This window comes from Ranitomeya imitator, chromosome 1, assembly GCF_032444005.1.
Source record: "Ranitomeya imitator isolate aRanImi1 chromosome 1, aRanImi1.pri, whole genome shotgun sequence".
Taxonomy (NCBI): domain Eukaryota; kingdom Metazoa; phylum Chordata; class Amphibia; order Anura; family Dendrobatidae; genus Ranitomeya; species Ranitomeya imitator.
In genome coordinates, this window is record NC_091282.1 from 802,846,080 (window position 1) to 802,856,243 (window position 10,164).

Consider the following 10,164-nt stretch of genomic DNA (forward strand, 5'->3'; position numbering starts at 1 on the left):
CTGTCTCTCCTGCTGCCATTACCCATGGTGGCTTACAATTCTCCCATTCCCCGAGACCAACAAACAGACCTGGTGGTGGAGTTGGCATACTCCTGTCCCCACAATGCACTTTCCAGGTCATCCCCTCAGTTCCATCACTCTCATTCCCTTCTTTTGAGGTCCACACAATCAGGCTCTTTCGTCCCCTCTCCCTCAGAGTAGCGGTCATATACCGGCCCCCAGGCTCACCCACCCGCTTCCTGGACCATTTCTCTGCCTGGCTGCCGCACTTCATGTCCTCAGAACTACCAACCCTTATCCTGGGAGACTTCAACATCCCCATTAACAGCCCCACTTCCACATCTGCATCCCAGCTTCTGTCACTAACCACTTCTCTCGGCCTCTCACAGCTCTCAACCTCTGAAACACACAAAGACGGTAACACCCTGGACCTGGTTTTTGCCCGGCTCTGCTCAATCTCCTACCTAGATAACTCACCACTTCCCCTCTCTGACCACAACATTCTCTCCTTCACACTCACATATCCTCGCTCACCCCAGCACCCTCCTACACACCATCCAGTCAGAAATCTACAAGCCATTAACCCTCTTACACTTTCAGACTCCCTACGCTCATCATTGTCCCCAATCTCTTCCTTTTCCTGTCCTGATCTGGCTGTACATCACTTCAATGACACTCTTAGAAGCACCCTTGACCAAGTAGCTCCCCTCACCCTCAGAACCTCCAAACACAGAATAAAACAGCCCTGGCTTACATCGCAAACCCGATTTCTCCAGCGATGCTCTAGGTGTGCTGAACGCTTATGGAGGAAAACACGCACACCAGAAGACTTCATACACTTCAAATTTATGTTAAGGACCTATAACTTTGCGCTTCACTTCGCTAAACAGACCTACTTTACCACTCTGATCTCCTCACTATCCAACAACCCCAAAAAACTTTTTGACACCTTTCACTCCCTCCTCAGGCCAAAAGCACAAGCCCCTATCACAGATATTTGTGCTGGTGACCTGGCCTCCCACTTTATAGAGAAAATAGACAATATCCGTCAGGAAATCCGCTCCCAACAACTAAGTTCAGTGACTCCCATCCCTCCCCTCATTGCCCCTGGCTCACTCTCCACATTCGATCCCATCACAGAAGAAGTCTCCAAGCTCCTCTCCTCTTCTGACTACATGCACTACCGACCCCATTCCCTCACATCTCCTCCAGTCTCTCTCTCCAGTTGTCACAAGTCACCTAACTACAATCTTTAATCTCTCCCTCTCCTCTGGCATTTTCCCCTCCTCCTTCAAACACTCTATCATTACTCCATTACTAAAGAAACCCACCCTCGACCCATCCTGCACAAACAACTACAGACCGGTCTCCAATCTCCCCTTCATCTCTAAACTCTTGGAGCGCCTGATATACTCCCGCCTTACCCGTTACCTCTCCACTCACTCCCTCCTAGACCCTTCACAGTCCGGTTTCCGCCCCCTACATTCAACAGAAACTGCACTCATCAAAGTGACCAATGACCTTCTGACAGCAAAACGTAATGGTGACCACTCTCTGCTCATTCTTCTCGACCTTTCTGCAGCTTTTGACACTGTTGACCACCCTCTCCTTCTCTCTAGGCTCCAGTCACTAGGCATTAAGGACACTGCTCTCTCCTGGTTCTCCTCCTACCTTTCTGACCGCTCCTTCAGTGTTCTGTTCTCTGGCTCCTCTTCCTCTCAATGTTGGGGTAACTCAGGGCTCAGTCCTTGGCCCCCTTCTGTTCTCTCTCTACACGGCCCCAATTGGACAGACCATCAGCAGATTTGGCTTTCAGTACCATCTTTATGCCGACGACACACAACTATATACGTCATCCCCTGACCTTACCCCCGCTGTACTACAGAACGCCACTGACTGTCTGTCCGCAGTCTCCAACATCATGTCCGCTCTCTATCTGAAACTCAACCTCTCCAAAACTGAACTTCTTCTGCTCTCACCATCTACTAACCTCCCTAAATCTGACATTTCCCTCTCCGTGGGTGGCACCATAACAACACCCCGGCAGCAGGCGCGCTGTCTGGGTGTTGTTTGACTCCGATCTCTCCTTCACCTCCCATATACAATCTCTTGCCCGTTCGTGCCGCTTACACCTAAAGAACATCTCTAGAATCCGCTCTTTTCTCACCATGGAGACAGCTAAAACCCTCACTGTCGCCCTGATCTACTCCCTCCTGGACTACTGTAACGCTCTATTAATTGGCCTCCCCCTCACTCGACTTTCCCCTCTCCAGTCCATCCTTAATGCAGCAGCCAGGGTCGTCCATCTGGCTAATCGTTACTCGGACGCGTCCGCTCTTCGCCAGTCATTACACTGGCTACCCATTCATTACAGGATACAATTCAAAGTACTTGTTCTCACCCACAAAGCTCTCCACAGTGCGGCACCCCCTTACATCTCCTCCCTCATTTCTGTCTATCAGCCTAACAGACCACTGCGCTCTGCAAATGACTTTCGATTAACCTCTGCACTAATCCGTACCTCCCACTCCCGACTCCAAGACTTCTCCCGTACTGCGCCAATCCTCTGGAATGCTCTACCCCAAGATATTAGGACCATCCATAATTTGCATAGTTTTAGGCGCTCGCTCAAAACACATTTGTTCAGAGCGGCCTATCACGTTCACTAATCAAAGTTATGTTATGTTTGTGTGTGTGTAGCCCATTCACTATCCCCATCTATCCCCCACCTCCTGAAGATGGCTGGACCATCATTGTAAATACATCATTGTAAATACACACCTGTACTTTGCATCTCCCCCTCCTCATTGTAGATTGTAAGCTCTCACGAGCAGGGTCGTCTTATTTTGCATTAATTATTGTATTGTTAACGTTGTTACTTATGACTTTTGTGTTTGAAACTGTTAAACTGTAAAGCGCTGCGGAATATGTTGGCGCTATATAAATAAAGATTATTATTATATATAATTTAAAGCTTTTTGGTTCTGGTATAGAAAATTGTGGTCATGCCAGGCACTGCAGCTGTAAACTTGGAACCTAAAAGTTGAGAAGACTCCTTCTAAAGTTTAATTTTCCTTTACATAAAAGAAAAAAAATACCGGATTACGTACCGGTAATGCTCTTTTATAGAGCCCACGACAGCACCCACTAGAGAGAGAGAGGGGATCCGCCCCTAGGAACAGGAAACCTACAGAGAGATAAAAGGGGCGGCCCCCCCCTCGCTCCTCAGTTGTTTTACAGAGAATAGGAGGAACCGCCGCCAGGTTTTAGTTAACAGGTTCAGGTATATCCATATATATATACATATTTACAACCTTATGCTACTTTCTTCTAATATTTACACCTCACCAAAGAAGCACCACGTGCGACTATATACAGAAAAGGGAGGGATGTGAACGGGTGCTGTCGTGGGCTCTATAAAAGAGCATTACCGGTACGTAATCCGGTATTTTCTATTCGCCACGACAGCACCCACTAGAGAGAATTTCAGAGACTATAGACTGGGTGGGTTTACTGAGTCAAGGACCGATACCCCAAAAGTCAGATCAGAAGCAGAGGATAGATCTAATCTATAATGTTTATAGAAGGTATTAGGTGAAGACCAAGTTGCAGCCTTACATATAAGGTCTATTGGCACATTCGCCCTTTCTGCCCAGGAAGTCGACAAGGCTCTTGTAGAGTGCGCTCCCACATGCATTGGAGGATCTTTCCCTCCAGCTTTATACGCCAGGATTATGGCCTCTCTGATCCAGCGAGATAATGTGTTCTTTGTCACTCTGGTACCTTTGGTTTTACCCTGGAAAGACACAAAGAGAGCCCTACTCTTCCTCCAGTCCCTAGTTCTCTCTAAATAGGTCAGGACAGTCCTTTTAACATCTAGGGTATGAAGTCTTTCTTCTTCTGGAGTTGAGTGGTTCTCATAAAAGGTAGGTAACAAGATCTCCTGGGTTCTATGAAAAGTAGTGGCTACTTTAGGAAGATAACAAGGGTCTGTTTTCAAAATTATCCTATCTGATGTTACAGATAAAAAGGGAGGATCTATAGATAATGCCTGGAGATCACTCACTCTTCTAGCAGAAACTAATGCCACTAACAATACCGTTTTCAAAGAAATATTTTTTAGTGAGGCTGTATGGAGAGGCTCAAACGGTGGCTGTGTCAATGCTTCCAGGACTATGGATAAATCCCACTGAGGTACCTGCGGTATGCTAATTGGTCTTGAACGCTCACAGGCCGATATGAATCGGGATATCCACCTATTACCCGCAACATCATAATTAAAAAGAGCTCCTAAAGCTGAAACCTGGACCTTCAGAGTGCTTACGGAGAGTCCTAATTCCAAACCCCTTTGTAGAAATTCCAACACTGGAAATATAGGAACTTCAGATGAAAGTTGTGAAGTATGGAATTGAAGAAATTTTCTCCAAATTCTAACATAAATTCTAGTAGTTGAAGGTTTTCTACTCTTCATAAGAGTGTTAATTAACCCACTAGAAAACCCCCTTATACTTAGTAACTGCCTCTCAAACTCCAGGCAGTCAGGTTCATGCCCTTTGCCTGAGGATGGAGGAATGGTCCCTGAGAGAGCAAGTCCTTGGACTGAGGTAGAATCCACGGGTCTGACACTGACATCGCCCTCAGCCATGAGAACCATGGCCTTTTGGGCCAGAATGGGGCTATTAACAGAACTCTTGCGCCTTCCTCCCTTATTTTTCTTATTACTATAGGTAATAGATTCCATGGGGGGAAAGCATAGGCCAGGTCGAATGTCCATGGTACTTGGAGGGCATCGAGTATGTCCGGCTTGTCCTCCCTGCATAGAGAGGCAAACCTCCTGACCTGACGGTTGGCTCTTGTGGCGAATAAGTCTATTTGAGGAACACCCCATCGAGCTGTTATTAATCTGAAAATCTTCCTGTTCAGCATCCATTCTCCCTGATGAAGAGTGTGACGGCTGAGGAAATCGGCATGAAAATTGTCTATGCCTCTGATGTGCACTGCTGACAAGGATAGCAGATGGCCTTCGGCCAAGTCCATGATGTCTGAAGCCACTTTTCTGAGTTTGTCCGACCTTGTACCTCCTTGATGGTTCAGATACGCCACCGCAGTGGTGTTGTCGGAGAATACTCTTGTGTGTGAGCCGCTGAGCTGAGGAAGAAAGTGAAGTAGGGAGTAGTATATAGCCCTCAACTCTTTGACATTTGAGGAATTATTAAGTTCTGAACTGGACCAAATACCCTGGACCCATTGATCCTGAAAATGTGCCCCCCAGCCTTCAGGACTAGCGTCTGTGGTCACTATACTAGAAGGAGTGATTACCCATAGAACCCCTCTCGAAAGATTTTTCCGATTCAACCACCACATAAGGGAGTGTACTACTTCTGACGTTAGGAAAACTGTTTTATCCAGACATCCTCTATTTTTAATGTCCTCATCCAATACAAATTTTTGTAGATGCCTAGTATGGAACTGCGCCCACTGGACCGCAGGAATGCACGATGTTAGAGAACCTAATAGTGACATGACATTTCTTAATGACATACTACGCTTTCTGATCGCTAAGGACACTTTATCGAATATGGAAGTTTTCTTATCCTCAGGAAGCTTGCAAATCTGGTCAACTGAATCTAGAAGGAGCCCAAGGAATTTCTGACACGTTACTGGCTGGAGTCTAGATTTTTCCCAATTAACCAGCCAGCCCAGGTTTTGTAACGATGACACTACCTCCTGTAACCTCTGCTCACACTGTAGGGAGTTCTTACCTACAATCAATAGGTCATCCAAATACGGAATGACCAAGGTATCTTTTATCCGTAAAAAGGACATTACTTCCAGTAGCAATTTTGTAAAAACCCTTGGGGCCATAGATAAACCGAAGGGCATTGCCCGGTATTGTAGATGACGAATTTGCCCTTCTATACAAACTGCTACTCGAAGAAATTGCTGATGTAAATGGTGTATAGGAATATGGTAATAAGCATCTTTTAGATCCAATACTACCATGTAACAGTTCGGAAATAGATTTTTTATGGCCGAACGTATGGATTCCATTTTAAATGTTTTGGGTCTTATAAAGGAGTTCAGTTTTCTCAAGTTAATTATAGTTCTGAAAGAGCCATCCGGCTTACTAATCAGAAATAAGGGAGAGTAAAATCCCCTCCCTATCTGGGAAGATGGAACCTCTACCAGCACTTGTTTGAGTAAGAGGGATTTAACTTCGGTTTCAAGTGCCTCTTGTTGAGGCCTGGATCTTAAGGTGGTAAGGAGGAAGGAGTCCGGAGGCCTTCTAATAAAGTCTAATGTGAGGCCTGAAGATATTAAATCAATGGCCCATGGATTAACCGTTATGTTTTTCCACTGCTTACTAAATTGTTTTAGTCTTCCTCCCACCGGTGAAATATAATCAGCGGAATTTATCTGCTGGCTTGAAGGGCCGTTTATTGAACAAATTTCCTCTTTGTTTGAAATCCTTGTTATTCCATCGGTCCCTGAAGCCTCCCTTCCTTCCGAATGGTGGCTTCTTGAACGCCCTTCTGTAAGAAGGAATAAAGGGATTAGGGAACCCCTTCTTCCTTTCACCTGCCTTAGTGAGAATTTCATCTAAGACCGTTCCAAAGAGGTACTCACCCTGGCAGGGTATAGTACACAATTTAGCCCTGGACTGGGCATCCCCTTTCCAATTCTTTAACCATAAAGCGCGCCGTGCCGTATTAGTGAGGCTGGCTGTTCTGGCTGCTAGGCGGAGAGAGTCTATAGAGGCATCAGAAATGAAGGCTGCCGCCCCCTTAATCAAAGGAATAGAGGCACGTAGTTTGTCCCTAGATACACCACTCTTAATATTTTGGTCCAACTGCTCCAGCCAGACCAGCATAGATCTACTAGTGGACGTGGCTGAGATCGCCGGTTTAAATGCCGTGACACAAGCTTCCCATGACCTCTTAAGCAGAGCGTCTGATTTTCTATCCATGGGGTCAGGCAAGGAGCCCGCATCCTCTACGGGTAAGGAGGATCGGCGAGAAGTTGATGCTACAGCCGCATCCACTTTAGGTATTTTTGACCAAACTGCCAAGTCCTCATCATCAAAGGGGTACCGCCTCTTACATGATACCGGTACAAAGCCCTTCTGTCCTTTAGCCCATTCTTTTTTAACAAGGTCTTTAATGGCCTGATTCACAGGGAATACTTGGCCCTTTCGCTGCGATAAACCTGCGAACATGATGTCCTGTGGTGTCTGGGGATCTTTAGACTCTGACACCCCCATTGTTCCTCTTACAGCTTTAACCAAATTATTTACATTGTCTGTAGGAAAACAGACATAATCTTCCTCCTCCGAGGAATCCAATCTCTGAGAGATGTCTGAGTCCACCTCTCCACTTTCTGCTGATGTGTCGGCTATAGGTGAAAGAGTCCTTCTACTTCTCCTTTCCATATTAACCGCCGGACTACCCCTCAAGGACTGAAGCTCTTCCCGGATCATGAGACGTATGTCATTCATCCTGACCGAACTCTCCTGCTGTAAAGTGTTATCAATGCAATGTTGACATAGCTCCTTAATATATGAGTCAGGTAGGGGCTCATTACATATCTTACACTGCTTATGTTTAGATTTTGACGTCCGCTTAGCCTATAAAAAAGACACAAGCAGAGGAGACTACTGTAAGAGATATGAAGCTATATATACACTTATCCGGAAAACAAAACATATACCGGCTGCAGAGTTGTCTGGTCGGCCTGGGGTTTGGAACGGGACGATTTTTTCCCTGATTTATCCGTGGAATCACTCATTTTTGAGTGTCCGCTGATTTTCTTATTAGCATCACCACTAGGCAGGATTACAACCTCCAGTGGGCGCTCAATATCTTCCTGAGACGACATGGTGCGCACAGTGCCATGTGTCTCCAGCCTTATATAGAGCCGTTCTTACAAGGGATACACGCCCCCATGTTTCCTCCCCCCTTTTTTTTTTTTTTTTTTTTTTACCTGACCAACTTTATTGGTCCTCTCCACCGCTGTTGAGCGCCAAGCGTCCACGCCAGCATGCTCAGCTGACCCCGCATACCCGGAAGTTGCCTTTACATCCGGGTACGCCGACCATACAGCGCCTGCATGTGCGCTCGCGCGTCTTCCTTCTATGCTGCAGAGGAAGAGAAGCTCCTGCTACCGCGGCCGTTCATGCCCCACTGTGGCCGGAGGGTAAGCGCTTTCTATAGCGTCACTTACTTGGTGTGCTGACGGGGATTCTTTAGGCAGTGGAGCAAAAACCAACGGTCTCCCAACAGGGAGACTGTTGTAATCCCGGCATGCTGATGCATCCAGATGAGGGGGGAACCAACAGGAACCCCCGTCTCTGATGCTCGCTCTGGGGCCCCTGTCGCTCAACAGAGACGTACAGGCTGTGTTCCAGGCGAGCTTTTCCTCTTCTTAGCTGCAGAGATTCTCTCTGAGGGTTCCCTCCTTGGGAACAGGAAACCAACTGAGGAGCGAGGGGGGGGCCGCCCCTTTTATCTCTCTGTAGGTTTCCTGTTCCTAGGGGCGGATCCCCTCTCTCTCTCTAGTGGGTGCTGTCGTGGCGAATAGAAAAAATCATCTCACCTGATCTGAAATTTAATTAGTGTAAGGTAGTGGTCTAGGTCGCGTGAAATATACATTTCTTTTTCTCTTCCAACAATACAACTTTGTATACGCAGTCTGTGAGAACATGTCCCACCGTCATCCAGACAATCCCTGCCCAGATGAAGACGCTCTGCGCTCATCCACATATCCTGAATCAGAACTGTTAACTTTTACCTTCCTGTTTTGTTTCGGATTCTTTAACAGGTGGGTGCTTGCTGGTTTCCTTTCCCATTTTTCCACAAGAACCGATTAGCAAATGTATGGTTCTCTTTTTAAGGCCGGGATCACACATATGCGAGATACGGCCGAGTCTCACAGGTGAAATCGCAGCTCTGGCGCCGCCACTCCAGAGCGGAGCGTGCAGCTCCATGTGTTGCTGTACGGCTGCACGCTCCGCTCTGGAGTGCCGGCGCCAGAGCTTGGTTTTCACCTGCGAGGCTCGGCCATATCTCGCGTATGTGTGACCCCACCCTAATAAGTTTGGGAAATATACACCTGCGGGTGCCGTTGTACAGCTGCTATTCACTTACTGAAACAGACGATGTGCCCTGAAGTAATCACACTCAGATGCCATTTGCTGGTACCCTCTATGGACTATGCAAATTGTCTCTTCAGAGAGGAAGAGGACTTGAACGCTAGCGCCACCTATTGGAAGTAGCAATCCTACAAGTCAATATAGACTAACGAGCCTTGTCACATGACTTGGGATAAAAGTCCGTTTCCAGTCCTTGGATATTCAGAGGAAGAAAAGTTCTTTTGTGCAGTGCCCCATCCTGTATTCTGACGCCATACAGAGCATTGTAATGATCTGCACCATTACTAAATAGACAAAAACACAGCATTTTAGCGATAAGAGCAATCAAATGTAAAGTTGGTGAGAATCAATTCTCAGGGTCCGACCGGAAATCCTGAGAGCCACCTCTTACCTGACCAACATCCTCGGCGCATCCTGTGATGAGCCAGCGTGAAGCACACGAGCCAGATACCGACAGATAAGAAGTACTTCACTGGGCTCCCGTCACATGGCCGCAGCTCGCCAACATGGCCGCAGCTCGCCAACATGGCCGCTGGGCCTGGTCTTGCAAATCCATTCACACCATCTCTAAATAATTGAAGTTTGTCCAATTCTGCGAGCCAACTGACAGCTGCACTAGGGCGATAATAAACTTGGCTTCACGAGGCCTTATTCATACAAGCATATTTTAACAAGTACCTATTCATTTGTGGGCATTTGCTCCCAAAATGACAAATCTAAATCAAAGCCAGATACGTATACAGAGAACCTAGAAAAGATAAGACGCTCATAGAAAAGAGGCCTGATCTCCTACATTCATACACCCCCTTACTAATGAACTAATATCGTATGATATTGGATCTCTAGTCCGAATCGAAATATGGAACAATATAGCACAGCACTTCTCTCTCACTGGGATCAGCCCCTGTTGGAATTGTTGATCCGCTCAGAATACTCTCTTATCAGCTTGTATCACACACTAAGCTCTTCCTAGGATTATGCAATCCTTCACCTGCAAAAAACGTGCAAACACAGTA

General features: G+C 46.7%; 1 protein-coding gene across 1 annotated transcript in view; it reads left to right on the forward strand.

The window, feature by feature from the left end:
• The window catches only part of CDKN3 (cyclin dependent kinase inhibitor 3), a 32,976-nt gene extending 23,705 nt beyond the window's left edge, over window positions 1–9,271 (forward strand). The window contains 2 exon segments of the mRNA XM_069735764.1: window positions 8,664–8,817; window positions 9,229–9,271. Coding sequence (XP_069591865.1) covers window positions 8,664–8,817; window positions 9,229–9,271 — 197 coding nt within the window.
• The last annotated feature ends 893 nt before the right edge of the window (window positions 9,272–10,164 follow it).